Source organism: Corvus brachyrhynchos, unplaced genomic scaffold, assembly GCF_000691975.1.
Source record: "Corvus brachyrhynchos isolate BGI_N302 unplaced genomic scaffold, ASM69197v1 scaffold279, whole genome shotgun sequence".
Lineage (NCBI taxonomy): Eukaryota > Metazoa > Chordata > Aves > Passeriformes > Corvidae > Corvus > Corvus brachyrhynchos.
Genome location: NW_008246060.1, coordinates 10,225,929 through 10,248,776, shown reverse-complemented (window position 1 = coordinate 10,248,776; position 22,848 = coordinate 10,225,929). Strand labels below are relative to the sequence as shown.

At 35.3% G+C, this 22,848-nt stretch overlaps 1 protein-coding gene across 50 annotated transcripts in view; it reads right to left on the bottom strand.

The window, feature by feature from the left end:
* The window catches only part of KCNMA1 (potassium calcium-activated channel subfamily M alpha 1), a 439,218-nt gene that overhangs the window by 129,607 nt on the left and 286,763 nt on the right, over positions 1 to 22,848 (bottom strand). For 45 of the 50 annotated variants that reach the window (XM_008642826.2, XM_008642831.2, XM_008642837.2 and 42 more), the window contains exons 9-14: positions 21,910 to 22,001; positions 9,581 to 9,691; positions 7,796 to 7,901; positions 6,331 to 6,413; positions 4,090 to 4,159; positions 2,191 to 2,346 (exon numbers count right to left, since the gene is read on the bottom strand). In XM_008642826.2, coding sequence (XP_008641048.1) covers positions 2,191 to 2,346; positions 4,090 to 4,159; positions 6,331 to 6,413; positions 7,796 to 7,901; positions 9,581 to 9,691; positions 21,910 to 22,001 — 618 coding nt within the window. Of the gene's footprint in view, positions 1 to 2,190; positions 2,347 to 4,089; positions 4,160 to 6,330; positions 6,414 to 7,795; positions 7,902 to 9,580; positions 9,692 to 21,718; positions 21,811 to 21,909; positions 22,002 to 22,848 lie in introns of all 50 variants that reach the window. The other 5 variants (XM_008642827.2, XM_008642830.2, XM_008642833.2 and 2 more) reach the window with 1 other exon arrangement.

The window sequence follows — 22,848 nt, the reverse complement described above, 5'->3', positions numbered from 1 at the left end:
AGGGGTTTGTGAAGCCTTTGTTCCATCCCTTCCCGGGATCCCAGGGCACCAGTGCCGCGTGCTCCCCGAGCTCGCTCCGGAGCGCCCCCTGCAGCCGCGGGGGAACCATCGCACCTGCCCTGCTCACCGGGAGCCGCCAGCGCCCCTGCCGGCTGCGAGCGGAACTGCACCCGAGGGGAAAGGGCCCGACAGCCGAGAAGGCTGGGACTGGGTTTGTGATTGTTTGCTGTTACTGCCGTAGTTATTGCTATTTGTTTGCCTTGTTATACACATATAGATATATAATAGTAAAGAACTGTTATTCCTATTTCCCACATCTTTGCCTAAAAGCCCCTTGATTCTGGAATTATAATAACTTGGAGGAAAGGGGGGTCGCATCCGCCATTCCAAGGGGTCTCCTGCCTTTCCTTAGCAGACAACTGTCTTTCAAACCAGGACAAACTATTATAAGAATATCTTACAAAATAAAAAAATGTAGGTGGCTAAGATAATGACAGAAGTAGTTAGATATGTCTTCTGGAAACACAGTACCTGTACTTTTCCAGGTTTTGACTTCTTTAAATGTTTTTAGCTAAAAATCCAGGCCATAAATGTGTGTGTTTCTAGTACGGCTCCCCCATAGTCAGTCATTTTTACACTTTATCATTTTGTGAATCTCTCCATTTTCTCACTGTTTAAAATCAGTATTAAAATAACTTGAATTAAGACTGAGGCTTCTGAGGATACCCATATATTTGGATTGCCTTAGGAGAAAGATCACTCCTTCTGATTTTGGAAAGACAGAAGGCGAGAAAAGTTTTCACATGTACTCTGATGCCAAAACCAAGTTCATACACCAGGCTGCCTCAGTAATTTGCATACCTTAGTGTGACTGTTACAAATGTTTGAGACTCCTGCAAGTCTTGAATTACCACAGCAGACAAAAGTGAGAGAGACCAAACTGGCTGGAAAGGAGAATGATGTTCACAAGAGATACAGTTTTCTTCTGGGATATAGGTAGAAAGGATTAATATCCAACTGGCCATATGCTGATGAGTCACAGATAGTTTCCAGGTTTGCTGAAGTAAAATTACTTTCTTTTTTCTGTTTCTTTCAGTTGGGGTTTTTTTTCAGAACATGAATAAAGATGAATAAAGATGAAGATATTGTAACCGCAGGCAGTAAAGTGCAGAGCCCAGAGTTGTTTCCATATTGAAAACTGGCTTTTTTTTATTAAATGCAATAGTATGAAATATTTTGACAAATATTTGCCTGCTGTCTTCTAAGGATACCTTTATAATAGTGTCAGGATTTTATAAGAAGCAAATAAACACTCACTGTCCTGCACCCACATATACATCTCTAAGAGAACAGTCCTGGCTTTGCCATCTGAGGACATTAGGGTATTTTTATTTTTTGCTTACTTGCACAATGGACTTGAAGTGGACCATGGCCTACCTTTTACTCCAGTGTTTCCCACCCCATTAATAACAACCCTGACATTGGAAACTGCCCACCCTTTATGTTTGGGATCAGTGCCCCAGAAAGGCACCAGGAAGGATGCACTGATTGCTGCAATTGAGGCCTTGGTCCAGTGAACCAGTACAGCTGCCACAGAAGTCTAGGAATAACTGGGTTAAAATTTTGCAATCTAATTCCAAAAGAGCTCTTAGACTGAGGAGAAACAAATACATCAATGATGTTGTGGGAAGTTTGGGCTTCAGTGCTAACACATGTTCCTTATTTACTTACAGTCAGAGGTCCACTAGTTACCTGATGTAAAAGACCAAAATGACCAGTCCCTTCTTCTGGGCACTTTGTTGCTATATGGGACTTACATAAATCATATTTTTGTTTTAACAGCAGCAACTTTTCTCATAGATAAACATGTGGTTTATCTAAAATCAAGCAAAAACACAAAATGCCAGAAATATCTCCCTGGAAATGGATGATGGTTTGGAAAAGGTGTAAAGGCCAGATATGTGCTGAATAAAAATAAAAATAAAACCATAACTTGACAGAACCTGGCTTATTGCCCAATTTTCAGCAAAAAACTGTTGCATGGAAGTGTGTGTTGGTGGGGCTTTTTTTGTGTGTTACAAAAATCTATCAATGTCTTTCTATCTGTTCAACATTTGAGTCATGTTCTCTACTCCAGTTTCTGACAACCTGAATTGCAGACGAATAGGTTTTAATGAGACAAGGCATTACCTTTATGAATGACCTCATAGAGAAGAGGTTGGCTAACATTGTTGAAAGGCCCGGTGCCAGGCAGCTCTGGGCTATGAAACCCAGCTTCAGCTCAGCAAGACAGATTGCATCATCCCCTTCTTTCCAGTTCCAGCTTGGGATATTTAGTAGATGGGCCTGGAAAACAAACAAACAAAATATCCCACAGGTGAAGAACCAGAAATACCTCCTCAAATGCAGTTGGAGAAGATAGCAGTGATTTTCTCTATCAATGCCTTGACTTTTTCTGAGTAGGCAGAAGCACTTCAAGTGTTTCAGAGCTTAATTCTATGCTAAGAAACGTTCCACTCTTACCTAACTAGAGATAAAATCTCACATTTCTCAGGACATGCTGGCTGTGACACTGTCAGGTCCATCCTCACACCTGAACAAGCAGAATATTGTAAATCTCTCCTTACCTTCTGCATGTTCCTTTTAGAGCATTTTGACCTACTGTCTAATAAGGAACATACATAATATACAGGAAGCGAATACAACTTAGATTACAACTTATGTGAAGCTGCAACCTTTAAAGGATACTATAATCTAAAAAGGTATACAACATCTTCTGTCTTTTCTATTTCATTTCTTCCACCATGAAGCAGAGTACTTGACAGTGAAAATCCAAACTTTTTTCTAAGAATGCCATTTATAAGGATAGAATGAAGAAAACAACTGAGCAAGACACACCTGCATTATTGAAACTGATCATTTAGGTAAAAAATAAATAAAATATAAAATATATATTTTTTAATATAAATATATATATTTATATATATATTACTTAAATATATATAAAAAATTTAATATTGTTCAGCTATTGGCATAACTGCTGGATTTTCTCTGACATGTAACTTCTACATTTGCATAGATACAAGGAAACACAGTCTTTCATCCTTGGTTCCCTTCCTAAATTAATACCGCAGTTCAGCACATTGATAAAAGCTGTTCTTGAAGAGACAATCATTGGAATACCAAACAAACTGCAGGATTTAAAAAATCTCCTCTGAACCTTTATAAAGCAGAGAAACACCTTGGTTTTAGTCTATAAAAAGACAGGTTTCTTCCGTAACATACAGGAAGAGGACATAAGAAGCAACAGTAGTTGCTCTTGTTCTAGCAACAGGTTACGGAGTTGTTATCAAACCTTCTTAGTACCAGATTTATTGTGTATTTTATTGAATGAAGGTTTACACAGTCAAGCTTTTTCTCAAACAGCGGGCAGTGGTTGATTCTTTCAGAAATAATAAAAGAAGCACATGTGAGTACTGTGTTATCTGATATATTCCTCCTAATCCTGTTAGTCAGGAGTTCATGGACTTCCACATCTCAGAATTGAATAAATTTACTTCATTGTGTTTAAAGGTCACAAATTTACTGGCAAAAATTTTTTTCATATTCCTTTCCAAAGTGGATTGTAATTTTTAACTTAACAATATTTTTAGTACCAAGTTCAACAACTGAGCTATGTTTTATATAAAAAACCATGTAATTTTACTTAGTTTGGAGCTGCTGCTTGAAAATTTCAGGTCTTCATTGTCACGCCAGAATCAAAAATCACAATAACCTCCAATGTGACAATTAGAGCAAAACTTATAGAAACTAAGTGGTGAAAGGTCATCTGGAATCAATAGCAACTATGGACACTGCAGCTTTGAGAATTAGATCCTAGGCAATTAATAAATGTCAAGATTTTGATAGAGTCCCTTGCATATATAAATAAAACTAAATTACTTAGTAACTAGATTACATGCCAAGGTTTATGAAGATGTTTTAGTTTGGAAAGAAAAATGCTTGCTGTTAATGGAACTAGAAAAATTATGTATGAGTGAATGTAATGTAGCGAAAAACTCTGAGAAGAAACACTGGCCATCACATTACCTTATTGTGGTACTGCAACATCTGAGTGATAATCCTTATCTTCGGATGATAATTCTTTATTGAAATAACTCTAAAACGAAAAGGAAAACCTATTAAAATAACTTATGACTGATAGGGTATTTGGATAATGCATCCAAATACCTCTGCTTTACTGTGTTGTCAAGTCCCACAATTAAAACTGTACCCCCCTATTCATCTGCCTGTAAAGCAAACTGATTGATGGCAGACCTATGCAATATTTACATATAGTCAAACTGAGGTAAGAATTAATGGCCAGGACTAGAGAGCAATAAACCTCAGGAATTATTCAGTTGAATGGTTTGCTCTTACAGAGTTTGCAGAAAAAGAGACTTGTTTTGGCAGCTCTGTTCAGATACTCATTCTGTTAGGAAAACAATACAGTTGGAATTATGCCATAATGCTCAATGATTATCTTTGCGTCTTTCAGTCAACATAATTGATCAAGTTTCCTAACGATAAATGTCTGAAAAAATTACTTTCTTTCTGCCCCATCACATATTATTTATTTATGGCTGCTAGACATTCATCATATCTAAACACTTTGAATAATGCTTTTAAGTTACACATACAAATTAATCACAATTTTTATGGATTAATCCAAAGATCAATATAAAAACTGGTATCTGAATGCTGAATTCATAAAATATGGGGCTACTTTCATAATCTAAACATTTTCTACATTCTAAGTTACTCAATGAATCTAAGGTATACTCAACTGTGTACAGATTTTAAGTGACTGGAAAGAAAAATGTTTGCGAAATGCATGAATTGATAATGTGCTATTAAAAAAAAATTAAGCAAAATTAAAGAGATGAACAGCTCAAAAAAAAATTTGTATATAAAAACTAAAGGTAGAAAAAGACGATAAAACAATGAAAAAATATCTGACTTATTATGGAATCATCAGTCTCATAAGACCGAATGCCATAATGTTCACATTGGTGTTTTGTAGCACGTATCTTGAAAACCACTCGTTTCGCTTGTGCTTTTAAGTATAACAAAGCTAGAACAGGAAATAAGAAAAATTTGCATTATTTTAACAGGTCTCTCTTCTAATTTTCCATTTTTTGCTGAATTGCTTAATTAAACATTCATTTTTTTGAATTATATTGTGAGAAAACACAAGAGAATTCCACTCTCACGTTAAAATTTTTGCATTTTATTACATGAAATTTTATTACATGAGAATGTATTAAGAATGCACCAATCTGCTGCTGAAATATTTTTAATGTATTTACACAATCACTGTCAAAGTTTCTTGCATTGCAACTCAACCCATGTTTGTAAAATGAAACTAGGTATATTTTAGCCTTGTGTCTTTCTCAGATAACTACATCTCTTGCACACAGTGGTAGTTTTCCAGAAGAGCAATTTTAGTAGCATTTTTTATTTCTCCCCTTCCTTCAATACACAGCATGCAAACATCTGACAAGCCAGGAAAATTTGCTTATAGCACCGGCTAATCCAATACTAGAGAACTTTTAATCAATCACTGACTGAGATTTTAATTTTACACAGGAGGCTGGTCCCATTAAAACTAGGATTGTATGAACAAAACAATAATGGAATGGCTTAGGTTTGTTGTAACTCTAGCTGCCATCTACTGACTGACCGTTTCATCTCCTTCCTTCAGAGACTGTAAGGAGGAAAGCAGGAGGAGATCTGGTAGTCCCTAATATGGTAAATGCCTTGTCAATCAAACCAAGCAATGACTGGTCTTCAGCGTAAAAAAAGCAGGATGGAGACAGGAGACAACTCCCTTGCATACTTTGGTGTCCCCTGAGTGCATTACTTGTAGGAGCAAATCCACCAAGCAGCAGTGGGGAATGAAGTGCTGAAGGTGCTTCTGCCCCACCTCTGACAGCAGCCGGTGCAGTGCACACGCTCTTGTCATGTATTGTTGCAACAACCCAACTGCATTCCTTTTCCTCTCTGTGTTCAGCTAGGAATACTCAAACCTGAGGTCCTGCAAAATGACTAAGAGTACCAAAGTCTGTGCTCTAAGTGTCTCTTTTGACACACTCTAAAGCAGATAGACTAAACAGCTGAGGTAGGAATTCAGGGTATTCTCACCTCTGGACTTTTGTGAGGATCTTTTAATTTGTCCTCTAAAAAAAAAACCAAAACAACCTACAATGTTCTTTAAGTGCAACAGATCAGATATGAAATTAGCTAATCACAGTTAAGAACCAAAAAGCTATTTAAAACGATGGAGTTTACCTCATAATATTGGAGGCATCTTCAGCATCTGGGTCAGCGCAGTATTTATTGGCAAGGATTAGGCACGCATCTGCTGACTCTATCTGAGACACCAAAGAAAAAGGAAACATATATAGCAACATCTCTTTCCAGCTCTTTTTTCCTCATAAAGTATCAAGGAATCCAGCACTGGCTGCATGAGTGTGTCATTTCTCAATATTGCTAATCAAAAATGTTTCTAGGCTAACGGGAGATCATGCCAGTGATTACAACCACTCTCATGTACACAGAGAATTTCTTGAAACTTGCTTATAGTAATCAGAGCAGGTCAATAGTTCAATTAACAACTCTTACTTTGTATCAGTTGAGCCACAAAGATGGTAATGTTAATCTTTTTTAACCAGATACTGGAATTTAGACTTCTAAATCCATGAGAAGCTCCTGTTACATCAGTACAGTGCTTCCGCTAGTCCTGCAGCTTTGCTTGGGAATATAAATACCTTCCTATTCGAGACAGGATGAGGTGGCTGAACTGATTTAGAATCTGAGCACCAGATTTAGAAAGCAAGAGGACAACTGATCTATTCACAGGACCTCTAGATTCACACAAACCTGAGCTTTACAGAAGTCAAAGCAGATGACAAAAGTATCTTCCAGTGTATACAACCGAATATCAACACAAAGGGTGGAAAAAAGAACACAGACACTTTTATGGTCATAATTAGAACATGTTCTGATGAACTGAAACAGTATGCATTGAGCTACAAAATCTTAAGCAATTCCTGCAGTCAAAATAGACGAAAGACATGATTAGTACCCCAGAAAGTGTTAGTAATATTGTACTAAAATATTCCTGGCTTAAGTAGGCAGTTTACATTCCATTGGGAAGAAAAAGAAACAAAAAAGTTAATGATGTATCTGAAAACTTGATTTTTAATTTTCTTTTTTTTTAAGCTTCATGCTTTAAGAGAATAAATAATTTACCATTTAGAAATTCTAAATAATAAATATTTAAATAAATAAAACTATTTAACTTTATCTACCAAAAATTTTAAGTTGCATTTTTCTTTCAGGATTCTAGACAACAGAAAAAGGGTTTGGAAGGTGAAAAAATATTTTTTTAGCTGTTCTGATAAGTTAAGACAACAGCATTTTAAGCAATTACTGTAAGACAATATCTTGCTATATCAAACATTAATGTAAAATACACTTTTGAAGAAACATCAATGAAAAATTCATAAAGAGTTCAATGGAATGGCAGACAATGTATCTTAAGTCACCGCTGCTGTAGCTTTGAAGATCTAAAGAAATGGGAAAAAAACGTTTACAAGGACAGATATAATCTATTACTTAAGATAATAGAGATGGAAAAACATTATTTTGGGGTTACACGAGGAAGGGCTTTAGTGCGGTTTTTTTTCCAAATAGTGCAAGGAGCACTTAGACAAAGTCAATTAGCAGGAGATCAGAACAACAGAGCTGTTACCTTCACTCTCGCCAGGTCATGGGGATTAAGGACTGAACCCTGATAAAATTCCACCTGAGTGAAGTGTCGTTTAAAAAGAGCTTCCAGCTCAAGGTTAGGGGAGATACTGCATTGGAAAGAGGAAGAAAACACAAGAGCAAACGACAAGTCAGTTTCCATAACTGCTCCATTTCCTGCATTTACAAACCCACCCATTTATCTATTCTAGATATTCAGACTTCTGCTGATGCTTTTTCTGTGGTGTGGAAACTGTGTGCCTTAGTTAAAAGATAAACACTACATTGCTGTCACTGCCTTACTTCTATCTGCAGTGCTTCAGGCCCACCTTGTTTTGAAAACATCCTTTCCCAGAATTCTACACAGAAATTATATAGTACCATAATCATTCTCTGCGTGTCCCCACCATTCCCACAACGGCTGACTGTGTTGAATGAAAGAGTTTAATGCAGTATCACTAAAAACCAGAAAAAGAAACCAGACAGGGACCCTGTGGCCTGTATGAGCTACAAGTAAAACAAAGATAATGATGCCACGACCTTCTGTCTCATTTCATTTTTCCAGAAACGAAAGAAACATTAAATGGATTACAGTCAATTACATAATGTGGCACCAACCTTGTAAATATCTTTTCTAGTGTCACTCATTAAAATGGAAAGGATTTAATTGCTACAGGCACAAACAAGTAGCAAGGTGCTAAACACCTTTCATGTGAATATGCGGTTTCCTGATTCCTATCACCACACATTTTCACTGTGGAAATCTTGATCTCCAATTTTTTGTCACTGTCAATTGTTATTACATAGAGAGGGAATGCAAAAAAATGATGTAGTCACTTGAGGATATAATCTCTAGCTCAAATTGAAAGGACTAGATGAAAAAATTGTGCAACTGCTGCTGATTCTTAGTTTTCAGCTTCCACTGTTAAATCATCACAAATTATTCCGTAACTTTTCGATCATTTTCTTTGACAAAAAGTGCAGAACACGTTGCTGAATGCAAAAATATTACTGATTTATAACTTGCAACTCTTCTAAACAGCTGCCATTAAAGAGCAGAAAAGATACTGTCTCCTATCACACGGATTTTTCTAGTAGTTCCTCCCCTAGACGTGGCTGTTTGATATTGTGTTACACATCATGTAGACCCTGCAAGAAACACCAACCACCTTAAGACACCTTTCCAAATTCCACATCCGAAAATGGCAAGATACTATGGGTGTGCAGGTATGTATATATAATGTAATATAGAGCAGTACTGATTATCACCATGACAAGAATTTAATTTCTATCAATATATTGTAAAATATCTCACTTATATTAAAACTAAATCTGCACCGACATTTTTCATTTTATAAATACTCCGCAATTTGAAATAAGAATTCCTCCTAGAGAAATCTAGGGTGAAAAGGTATTTTCAGATACCATAAGTTTGTACAACATACAGTGTTTCTCATTAGTTTTACTGATTTTACTCATTTTGGTAGTTTCCCTAGGAATATTTACCACTAAAAAAAAATCTCTGATGCCTGTATTTGCATTTCAGTATTTTTTATTTCATAACCCAAGCCCCACTTCGACTATGCATTTAGCTATCTACCTCCCAGACGATACAACTGGGTCTGAAGTCTGTCTGCTTGAAACACACGTACTTAGTAGGGAGTTATGAAAAACGCAGAAAAAAACCCTTTCTCAAGACATATTGGATTCTCTGTCCTCCCAGAAGATACAGCTTAACTTGATGAGTTTTAGTAACAGATGATAAGACCAATCTTGAAAGATTACTCACTTATGCAGAAAGACGATTTCTACATTGACATCATCCCTATCCTTGTGCAGGAAGTCCTTCAGGAAGTTCGACACGCTTTCAAGTGTTATGTGACCACAGACAACTATGTGCCTGTTACAGAAAAATCACAGTTAATCTTTCAAAGAAGGTAAAACAAGGAAGCAAGAAAGCAGAAACGGAAATGATAATTTATTGGGAAAAAAAAAGCATTAGTCTCTTCTTGATGTTTCTCTAGATCCCATTCCATGAAGTCAGAGAAGGAAAATATCAATTCCAAAAGGTTTTTTGCAACTGCAAATATATACATACACAGTCTCACCTGTAAAGCCATTTGCCCATGTTGTATTACAGATCTAACAATAAGTAGCATCAGTTATATATATGTTTATGCACTGTATTAACCAGTCCCTTTCAAAATCATATTTCTTTATTTTGCACATCTTTCTCAGTATCTGTAACTCCTCTATTAAGATTTACTGTTTAAATTTTTGGGTTATGACAGCAAATCTCCCTAAAATGATTCAATATTTTTCTATAGTTGAAGCAGACTTCTATGCCAAGGAAGGCAGTGCAAAGCTTGCCAATTATAGGCCATAAGCAGCAAGAAAATAAATCTTTTTCCTACCATAAATCCTAGAAGGAGAGCACTTTGCAACAAAAATTCATTGTTTACTATTATCACCAACATTTATTTTGAAATGTGGTAACTCCTTTTGCATGAGTACTTAATGACATCACCAGGACTCAAATGCAATTTTAGAAATAGCAACAGTCTAAAATTTCAACTGTTTCATTTTATAGAAGTTTATAGGAGACTCTGGCCATGCTGGTTTGTATTTACCGTAGGACTCAATATTTTGAATGTTTATTGCTAAACTTGCTATTCAAAGTTTCACCTTGCTTTTTTTTTTTTCAACAGAGGTTTTAGGTGCAGCAAATGTACAGAGCACAGAGCCCTTGAACTGCAAACACTTAAAAACACAAAAGCACGAATTAAAGCTTTCCTGTTTTATGAGATAGTAAGCACAGTATCAGAAAACAAGACATGAAATACATCAGGTCAGCCTTTTTCCTTGGGCCAAGGAGTCCTTAGGAGGTTTCCTCTGGGAGCTTTGCAACCTGGCGGAGTTTGCAGCATGCTGGGTACTGGGGAGAACCATGTCTACACTGCCCCCACCAGAAGGACTCTTCCCCTGTTTCCCTGACGGCCAGCTGCCTGAGTTGCCAGAGGTGTACAGATACGTCTTATTGCATTGTTATATATAAAATAGCAATGTAAATGGAAAACCTCAGGAAGCTTCAGATTCTGAAGAGATGTTTAAAATCTTAGTAGTTTACTTGATGTAAATTCTGAACAGACTGTTTGGTACACTACATTACACTAACATATTGGGAAGTTCTTGCTGTCTAGTGCTATTTAATGCTTTTCCTGACTGTAAACCCATCTAGCATCAAAAACTCACAAAGAAATGATAAATAGCAGTTAATATTCCCTATACTGTCTGTGCACATTTTCCAAGACGACTGATTTTAAACAACGGGTACTATTTTCTTCAAATGTCTCCATCTATTACTAATTAAGAAATTGAACTTTCCATCTGAATAGTTTATGCTTTGCTTCTGATAGCAGAAATAATTCCTGATTGCAGGGAAGTCATTTGTACAAATCCAGTGCTGTTACCTATAGCTGGGTATCTTCCTGAATGCTCTGCTGATACACTGCAATCCTGTGCAGAAAACTTATTATCTCCCTGGCTGATTTCACTTAATATGGATTCTTCTCCGTCATTAATTAGAGTTCACATTTTAAAATATGTCTGTGCAACCCAAAATATTGTATTGTAGATGAAATTATCAGAGTATCAAAAAATTACAACATAATTCATGCTATAAGATACCTCCAGAGGTTATCTGCTACAAAAAGCTCCTCTAAAAGCAGATGCCTTTGGTACACTCCTGTTACGACTCTCACTGAGGGACTCACAACAATCTACTCCAGTGACAATAAAACATTTGGCTGCCAAATACTCTTGCATTTGGGCATCAGGACTAAATTTTTTTTGAAGTGTTAAAAGGCATCTGGACTGTGGTTTCATTTTATACTCTGATTTGGAGTTGGACATAATCCATCCTTCTTTTCTTAGTGCAAGGCAATGTCCTGAACAGTGACTGCAACAAAACCTCCTGGCTTTCAAAGAATATTTTCTGATAAGATACTTGCGCTCATTTTTGGTTGAAAACTCCCACCAAAAAAACCTTCCTTTAACATAATTTATATTTTTGCTTAGAAGTAAAAGAAATTGAAAACAGATTTCCTACTCACACATACAGAGTTATTAAGTACATTATTTAAGAAAACTTGAAGAGCTTATATTGTTCCAATCTGTCCTGTATATAATTTAAAGATTTATAACTTCCTCTGTTTGTTTCACTAACCCTTCTCTTCACTTTTCTTTTTATAAGCACCGATTTTTTTTCATGCGCTGAGACTTAAAGTAAAGCCAACACAGTGGATATCTTTTGGTTTCTGCAGAAGAGTTGGTTAGTAGAAAGATATTTAATTAAATTTATTGGGTCAACAGAAATGTCTAACTTCTGCATTAATCTCTTCTTTATGAAAAACCTCAAAACTAATACATTATTACTATTTCAGGGGTTTTTTAATTCTTCAAAAACAAACTCTAGAAAGTCCCATGATTTAGGAATTTAGACATTTTTATTACTGATAGGTATTTAGGAGGACTGAGGGTTTCGTTAAGTAATAGTTATCATTGGTACACATACCAGATGTGACAATGGTTTAATACACCAGTGGGAATCCATATTACATGATTGTGATGCTGAAAAAGAAGTCTTTTACAAAGAATCAAAAGCTTATCAGGACCCATAGTCTATCAACAAAGATGGACTAATCCCTCCTCTCCCATATATATTTAGCATCTTCAAAATGAATTTGAGAAATATGAAAAAGTATGAAAATATTTCAAATATGAAGAATTGGCACAGATGCACACAGTTGATTTCAACTGTGATTCTATATCATTTAAATTCTCCACAGTACCTATTTTTTTCCACCCTAATACTGACATAATGATCTATTTACTAAAAGTACTCCAGCTTCTTACAAAGTAAACAAAAATGGTGATAAAAAATCCAAAGCTACTACAGAGACAAACTGTTTCAGTAAGGAAAACAATGAAATGAGCAAAAGTTAAAACATCCAGATTTCTGACATGAGGTAATTCAGAACATACCATGTCAATAGCACTGTAAACGAAAACAGATCCACTGTGAATGGGATTCTTTAAAAAGGATCTTTGCATGGTTCTTCCTTCAGAGGACACAATAAAAATGGCAAATCTTTTGCCTGCTTATTTTGAAAGAAATATCCATTTCATTGGAACAAGTATAAAGAACCCAAAAAACCTAGCTCCAACTAGTCTGTCCTAATAAATCAAAAATAATAAATACAAAATTCTGTCCAGTATTCAGTTGAATATTTGGCGTTCAACTTGTCAAGTAACTAAAGGAAGTGTGGTGCATATTGATCTAGATGCCTCTATAAAATCATGATATTTTTATCAAATACATATGCTCAGATCTTTTCATGGTATTTCTGCTTAGCATTCTGATCATTCCTTAATCTACTGACCATCTAAACTCTTCATATACCAGTCACCGGCTGCAGCTTTTACTGTCTAACAGGTTTTGCTCAAAAAATGATGAATGTCAGTCATGTTTTCTTATTTAAAAAGTCAATAAATGTCAACAGAGACTGTATATATGGTCTGCTTTATCTACTAGCGCTATGCATTCTCAAACATACCACTTTACAATACATTTCTAGATGCTTGTGCTTTTCATGATTTATCAGACATTACTCAGGATTCTGGTCATTCAGCTCAAAACTTCATGTGTGTGCTTCTGTGTCTTTCTCTTATTTCAATGTAAACTCCCCTCTCAGATGAACACTGTTAAGGTTAGTAAGTGCAGTGCAGCCACAATTTGAAGTGTTTCCCTTTCTTTTTCACAGAAGACTTGAACCCAAGGATGATGGTCCTCTAAGGATCTCTTATGTAGCCATGGTGTACAGTTAGCCAGAATAATGTGTTATAAAATTATAACCATAAAAAAACCTTGCCTATGTATTGCATATATGACAAAAGCTAAGGCTGAGAATGAGGCATTTATAATGGACTCTTCTGGAACAAAAAAGACACAGCAGGTTGGTTTTTAAAAAATAATTCCAGCAAGGAGGAAATTAAGAAGTGATATTTATGCAACTTTTTGCATTAGTCATTCATATCTGTGAGGAGAGAGTATAAAATACTCGGAAATCAAGAACGATAATTGTAAAAAAAAATAATTAAACTGTAAGCTAATTTCTCAATCTGATTCTCCCATCAGACTCCATAAATCTTTTAGTAGAAAGGAGACAATCAGAAAATATTAAACGATATTAGCAAATTGACTGTCAAGAAAGTTTAACATCTTTTCTCCTACAACTGTTTGTTCAAAAGTAGATTTTTATTATGTTCCTTATTCCTGAAGGATTAAAAGATCTCAAAAGTGTTGCAGTTACTAAGAAGCCAAGCACTGACTTTCAAATATGTATCAACATCAAAAGTATATAAACATTTGACCGTACTGTCACAAGAGAGGTAATTGCAGTATGTGATAACATATCTCAGGTACCATTAATTTCTGTAGATTGGACTTGATAGCTTCAGCTGTCAACTATTTAGGAAGCAGAGTGTACTCATGCAGCTGCTGATTAATTCTGACAGGAAATATCTGTTTTTTCCACCAGGTTCCATGCCTTTGGATTCTCTCTTAAATCATGAGTAAAGAAAAAGGGACTAGGTAATACCAGGAAGCACTCAAAAAGCTCCCTTCAGTATATAGTGTACAGTACAGATCAGTGGAACCCCACCGGATCCTACATCAGATTAACACAAATAGGAAATTGTTAATGTCAGGCATTTAAAAGTTACTCTGATGCAAATATTAAGTCACTTTGGTCACTTTGTGACCAATACAAGAGTGCATTTCAGCTCCTTTAATCCAGGATAAATAGCACACTTCTTTGTTTAAACTGCACATTAGAGCTTTCATCCAAGTCTGTTTGCATGGCATGCTATCATACATGATTCACTTGGGGCTGCTATGTTTAGTTAAACTTTGCTCAGCTACAGCTAAATGAGTTTATCTTACATTTTTATGATCATGATCTAAGGAATTGTGCAATGTTTCTCTATAAACCAAGTTAAAAGTTAATATTTTTTGTTTGATGCATACCGCCTAAACTGCAATGATAAGATGAAAGCACAGTGATTTACCTCATCCAGGGTCTGGATTAGTTAAGAGGCTTCCACTGTAGCTTAAAGGATGAATATTCATCCTTACACTCAGTCTGAATGGCAATATTATTTAAAATATTTCTGCTTTCATGAAAAATACCACAACAGGTTTATCACCAGAAGACAAAAGTGAATAGTTTACTACAAAGAGAAGTAAAAACTGTTGAATAGCATGCACAAGGAGTCCATACTAGAAAGCTTACAGTAAAATGCTGGAGTAATCTACACCTCCAGCATTAGCATCTGAGTTGCAAACAGACCTTAATCTACTGTTCTAATCCCTCCAAACCCTGGACTTCATTTTTGTAACCTTTCATGTGGCAGATAGCATACACACAAAAAATTACTTTTGAAAGTTACTACTTTTGAAATCAGCTGGAAGTGTTTTCTGTTAAATACATAGCTTTCTTCCATTATTACTAATTTCCAAATCACCTTAAGTGTTTTTTAAGCGTTCAATGAGTCAAAAAATAATTAAATCCTTTGTAAGCAATGCAGAAGTTAGGAAAGGATCTTCAGATTTTTGAGCACTTCATCCATGAGCAGAGCCAATGCATTTTTTTCCACAGAAATCGTCCCAAAATGTCATGACTAATTTTCTGCAACAGAACCCAAGTGAAAGCAAAACATCTCTAAAACTCGCTGATCAATTAATCACTTCTGCCATCTCACATTACACAGCCTGGAATACCTTGGACTGTACAGTTTGTAGAATATGGTAGATCAGCAGATTTATAAATCAAATTCAGTCTTTCTTGGGTCAAAATTTGAGCAGCAACTACTGCTATGTGATGCCAAATCCAAAAGGGTTTTTTTAAAGTTTAAGCAAAGAAAAGGAACTTTTACAACTTCAATTAGAAATAGAAAATAAGCACTATTATCGTAGGAATAAAACATGGTATGAGACCTCAAATACACATTTTTAAGTTGTAATGTTCTTATATGTCACTTTCCACGTTCCCTTTCTTACTTTCAAAAGAATGCATATAGTTTAATATGCACACAAAATAGAAAAAAAAGTTTGTCCTATTTCTTCTGTCAGTTTATTTAACACTCATCAGATTTTCTTTATCACTAAGCAAAACTTCATTTGAAAAAGTGGGATTAGAAGAATGGCTAGCAGATGGGAAAAAGAGACACCCCTGGGATCATAATGTAATCCATGTCACATTCTCTTATTACATTCTCATCCCACTGAAAAAATAATATCTTACACATTGCATCAAATTATTTAATATAATAATTTAATGTCACTTTCTTTGGAGCTATGCCTCTCATTACTGCAGCAAATGGACCTTTTCTTTGGTTAAGCCTTAACTTTCCTCTTTTTTTTTTCTAATTTGTAATGAAATTCAAATGTTTTAATGAGTCCAATATGGCCTGCCAACTTAAATTATCTGTTTGTCTTTCTGTTTACCATATCTATCTGTCTACAGTTTTTACTTTCCTCTGTGAAGTTTAGTTATTGAATCCGATGTTTCCTTCTGGAAGGAATTTCTAACAGATGATTATTCCTGTTGATATGTTGATGATTTGATAATTTATGGCTTGTAAATTTAAGAAATCTGAAGAAATCTCTGGGAAGCAGAGCAGATCATGAGAGAAGAAAAACAAGAGGTTCTAATACCTTATACAGTAAAGAACTGTGATTTCATTCAAATGCATTTTTAATCTTACATATTAAATATAGTAATGCCTCTGGATAATTTATTTTTAAATCTTTTGAATCTGTAATGAAGACCAACATAAACATGTACTATTGTGACAAAGCAAGCAGTTTATATAGACATGGCCAGAATCACAGAATGGGGCTGATTGGAAGGGACCACAGTGGCTCATCTGATCCGACCTCCCTGCTCAAGCAGGCTCTCTGCCATACCTATTCATGGAAAGCTGTGTTCTCCCTTCTGCCCTCATAAAGAGTTTGCATTGGATTTGATAATAGTTTTGCACAAAAAAGACAAAAATAATTTTGTCCATGGAATTAGAAGTCATTAATTCAATGTAAAGACTGAAAAAAATCAGTAAGTTATCCAGGCTGAGTTCACCAGTTTACAAATGTTCTTTCCATATGCTTTCTAGAGCTTTGTGCATGCTGATCTACAGTAAGTTAATATCTTCCACTGGAAAATATTTCACAGAATTAGAATCCAGTCTGATCGTATGCACACACAAATACAGAAATGGAACAAGAACAATCTTGATGCAAAAGTAAATTAGTAAATACAAAATAAAATTTTAATTATGAATTAGAAGAGATAAAACATATCTGGATCTTTAACCACATCACATTCCACACTCAGTAACATGAATAATATTAAAACATAAGCAAAATAAACTTGATTTTTTTTTTCCTTTAAAATAACACAGATGATCTTGTAATTCCTATTTTGACTGGAACCAAATGTGTAAGTTCCAAATTATCACAAAAATAGGGCTATAGCATCTACTTATTCAAACCCAAGACTTTCTTGAAGAAAAGCCTTGTCTCAAAAGAATTAAAGCCTGAACATTACAAAAATGCAGGTAATTACAGCACTTCAGAAATTCATCCAAAGTGATTAGTGTCCCTTCTGGCCTTCCAGAGGTACGAATGCATGAACAAACCTGCAGGCTTAATGCTCTATTCTAAAACCAGCTATGGTGACAGAGTGGCAGATACCTTTTCATCCTTTTATGGTACTTCACTTTAGAAATATCACTTTAAAATGATCCCTTGAACACTAACTCATAAATTCTACAAATAGTTTAGAGAAAAAGCCTAAACAAAGTCAAATTAAAACTTTTAAAAAGAAAAGAGCTAAATTTAGATAGGGTGTAAGGAAGTACTTGCTGGTCTCATAATTATTAAGAAAAATGGCTAAGAAGAAATATTTTTAATTGTAATAATTGTAAAGAATCTTTCATTGTAAAGAATATTATGTTCAATAGCTGCTTTGCATAAAGTATTTCCCAAAGTGTAACGTCATGTACTTTAGAATTTGTCCAGGGAAATGCACTGGAAGAAAAAACAGTAGTGACTGAATTGCTCATCTGGGAAAACAGAAAAGCTGTGTAGGACTCGATGTGGAAAACAGTGGAAGACACACCACTATTATTCTAACATATCCCTTAGTTGTATGATAATTTTTTTAAGGTCTCATTGCTTCTCATGTCTGAGTTCACAGCTACAATTTAGTTTGATATATATAATTGATACTGATATTTAATATCAACTATTTTCTGTCTTTGTAACTATAGTCTGGTTTTCTCTGTATCATTTGTATTTAGTAATGCCTGTGGCAAGAAGCAGTTTTCTGTTCTGAGTACAACTAAAGTGAGAGGGCCAGTTTTGGTTGTCTACTGACCATCTGATTCTGGTGTATCAGGGCACAGAGTAAAAACACCACAGCATCTTCTGATAAGTGCAACCAGTAGAAAAGCAGCTGTCTAGCAGTAATATCATTATCCATAGAGAAGCTCTTATTGCTTATAAATCTGTAATTGAAGACAACAACTGCTACCTTTTTTGGTAACTTCTCTTTTTTTTTTTTTTTTTTTTTTTAATGTTTGTTTGGGGTTCCTTTTTTTATTTGGGGCGGGGAGGGTGTTGTTTGTTTGTTGGGGGTTTTTTGGTTGGTTAGTTGTCTTTTTGTTCCAGACTGTAATTGTGCCAAATTCATTACTCATCATTAAATGCATCTGTTTGGCCTCAGTTACATTTTGTAACTGAGATATACTGGTATGCATTTTGGTATATATGTAGCAGTAAGTACTGCTGTTTATTTAACAGCTGAAGATAAAACTTCAATCAAAGACTATAAAGAAATTCCTGTTTCCTGAGAAGTCTCCTTACAATCATACTACAAAGCAGGAATTATAATTTAATTTAAAATCTAAAAAATTCCCTGTAGACTTTCATAACAAAATGAACCTAGTATCTAGTACGTTTAACCAGTGATAACTCCATACCATCTACAAACTACTTTTCTTTCCAAGGTATGCATCTCATCAAAGACAAAAACAGGGTTCTGTATTATGCAAAATGAATCCTATATAGTTTATGATCTTCTGGAGACTTTATTGGCTGAAAAGCAAAACGAAGTGTGAGATCAAACCTGTTGCTGTGTTTGTTATTTCTCTTCTTTAGTAACTGAAGTTTGTATCAATAATTCCTATGCATACATTCCAGCTCCTTTATAGTTACAATTCTGTAGCAAGCCTCTCCATAGTATTAAGTCGCTCAGTGCAAAACTCAAAATATACATAATCATATACTGGTTTTAATTTCTGACCTAAATGTTTAATAATCATGTTATTACACACACACAGTTTAGGAGGCAACATCGCGCTGTTTCCTGGCTTGGTTGCCAGCTGGGGTTAAACCATGACAATGTATAAACATATATAAATGCTACAAAGCAGATCCCACGTATTTATCTATTTTGTAGAAACTTAAAAAGTACATACATTTGCTATTTTAAGGGCTGAAACTACATCTTTCACCAAAATTCAGCTGTTTTCATACTGGAAATGTATTTAATTTTATCTGGAAACTTTCTGAAGTTAGAAATAGAACAACTGTAGTTTGCCATTATTTTTGTTGCTAGAATCTATGCTTGGTTGTTCAACTAAAGACCTTATACTGCTAATTACTACCACATGCCCATATCCCAAGCAAAGGAAAACTTATTGGTTCTGACAATCCATTCTCTCAACAGTGAATTCGAAATGAAAACTTCAGTTTTGGCCAAACATAACATTTCATCAATCTTGTTCTACTGACTGTAAAAGCAACATCAAACAAGGGGTGCTAATGGCTTTTTACCGTGCAGTTCCCGAGCTTAGATTCTCTGATGAAAGACCCACATGAGCAAAGGACATCTTTAAACTACTTCATAATTAATAACTGAACCAGAAAATAATGCATAAAGTAAATTGAACAGTTTGTATGCTGATGACAGAGCTGAGTTTCAAGCAACAAATTAAATGAGCAGTAGAGATCAGCAGAGAAAGCACTGACGACATAGTGAAATAAAAACAAACAGTGCAGTGCATATAAAGAAAGACAAAAACAAAAGGTGAAAAAATAAAATTAAGCACGACCCAAAACCAGCAGAAGCCTGTAATCTGAAGTTGAGCTTTTCAGGATGTGGGGTTCTGAATAAAGATCAGGTCCAAATTTAGAGACATCTGAGCAATGCTGGGTACTAGTGACAATGTAGAAGGGGACAGACAAACTCTGTGTGTAAAACAGGTTTTAACCATATTTCCCTTCGCTATAACTCCTCTGGAGCTTTGAAAACAGAGGTACATGTGTATTTGAAAAAATTCTCTTTGATAAACTAACTATGAATATAAACATGAAATGGAGTCCTGGCCTCTGTCACAAATAAACATTTCAGGAAATTAACAATACTACTCATTCTCAGAAATAAATCAAGGCATTGAGTTTGTCTAGGTAAGTGATTCAAGTTTCCAACATCCTTGTTTGCAGTTTACCTTAGACATTTGAAGGTATCTCAATAAATGCATGTATTGAAGTTCACTATCTAATTTTTTGAGTATTATTGAACAGAAAATAGTATAAGCTATATCTAATTTTAAAACTTTGATTTTTCTACACAGTGATACAAAACAGTACTCTAGAATTAGCTCTGTGGGACATTTACAGTCTTTCTGCTACACAGAGAGGAGAAATAACTTGATAAAACCATGATGCACTTCAACAAAATGTTGCACGGGTGATGATTTCTTACTTAAAGTAAGAACAGGGACAATTCATTAGATAAATTTCTTGCAGTACCTTATTTATATCACATGAAAAGGACCCTCTTTATGACTAGACTTTCAGGGTAAATATACCTCTACCAGTGGATGTGACAATGATATGTAATGAAATGAAGGATGGCAACACTAAAGGTGATACTGTGCTGTATCACACTGTATCGCCAAGGACATCTAGTTCAGTAAAGGCTATATCCCAGCAGGTCCAGCTGCTGGGAATGCCAGAGAGAGCTAGTTTTAACTTGGCCAAGAAAACAAGCAGGCTTTCAACAGAAATGTAATGAGTTTATGTGGTCCAATAAAATTTAACCTTTGCCACCAGGTAAAAATAGTGGGTTTTATGGGTTTGGTTTTTTACCATACTATATTGATATTAAGCCTACTGCCTGCCCTTCTTCAGGTAAGTATAATGTAGCATAGGGAAGAGAACTGCTTTAAACTCCCTGGTCATAGATCCTAAAATCATGGGAGTTTGCAATATCCACAGGAAGTCAAAAGAAGTATATGATGTCTGAATCTGCTGGTTGAACATTGAGAAACTATTGAGGGCTATTAGACTTCTTGCACAGTCAGTCCAACAGAACAAAATGGTCAAAATATATCTCCTATTTTGCATCCAGTAAAACAAAGTTTTCTGAAGAACTGAGTTGTCTGAAAATCATGTGAATTATCGTTGTCACTTATTTAAGAGATAAACCACATGATATTCTGATGCCCAAAACAGTGAAGTAACTTCTGCAAAAAGGGTGACTTGTCAACTGCATATTTAATAGCAGCACTTTTCACAAGATCTGTCAGCGTAGTCTTAGTGGTATCCAGGTTCTCTTGAAGTAGGAACAAAATGTTGTGACTTGTACCATAGCACAGCCCAGGTCTCTAATTATAGTGTGACAACTCTCCAGTGGTAACATCTGATGTCAAAAAACACAGCCTTGTAAGCTGTGTGTCAGCTATTACCACCTTCAGGGGCTCTTTAGAGTCCCACAACCACACCTGGTCTTTTTGGACTTACTTTCTGCCTCGGGTTGAGTTAAAAGTTCCGCCGTATTTCTTCCGATTAAGGATGAGAGCAGCAATTTCTGGCACGTAGCGAGCAAACATTGCCTACATGCATGAAACAAAAACACAAAAAAAAAAAAAGAAAATGGCATGCAGAGAGTGTTCTACTGCAGCAGAGGCAGCAGAGCCTCTTGGGATACTTACTTTCTTCCACTAACCGCACTATAGGAACCACCATATTTCTTGCGGTTTCCTATTAACTCTATGATTTCAGGGACGTAGCTGGCAAACATGGCCTAAGAAGAAGATAGGAGACAGAAGAAAAGACTAAAAAGAGAGGCCAAAGAAAGGGGGATGATGAATATTTTCAGAAAATATATATTTTTAAGATCTGAAAATGAAAAAGAATTAGATCTATGCAGTTGTTTAAAAAGAAAATTTAAAAAAAAAATGTAAAAGTTCTTATCAAACAAAACAAGAGGGCTCAATATAAAAGTTTGTCTTGGAAAAGGTGCACACCTTATAAATAAAGAAAATGGTTAAAAGAGAAAAAATGGACACATAAAACAAAACAAGAACAAAATTACTTCAAACTGGTATCTAATCACAAAAAACAGTTAGGTCTATTTCTTCTGGAAAAGGGGAGGGGGAAAAAACCTTTTTAAGCCCCACTGCAAAAAAAGAAAGCCAAGTATGTTACATTTCTATTTCAAAATACAGACTCTTACCCCCATTGTAAGAATTTAAAAGAAGACAAAAACAAGATGAAATCAGGGGTTATTTCCACATCAAGAAACAAAAAAAAAATCACACCCCCCACCCCCTAAAAAAAACTTTTCCAAAAGTTTTTGGGTTTAGAAGGATTGGAATAACATGTGATAGAAAAAAGGGTTTGAGGAGAAAATAAAAATTTTTCTGCCATGTTTTGTCCAACAAACATCTTCCTTGTGGCTGGATACTTCGAAGAGCTACTGCCATTTGACATGACCTTCACATGTCAATAAACAGAGATGGGAATGCATATATGTAATACATATCTGTGTGTGTCTCATATATGGCATTCATAACACTGGCTATATACATATCACCTCTGTGAGATATATGTAGATGTGGAATCAGTAGATGAGGATAAAGTAACAATAT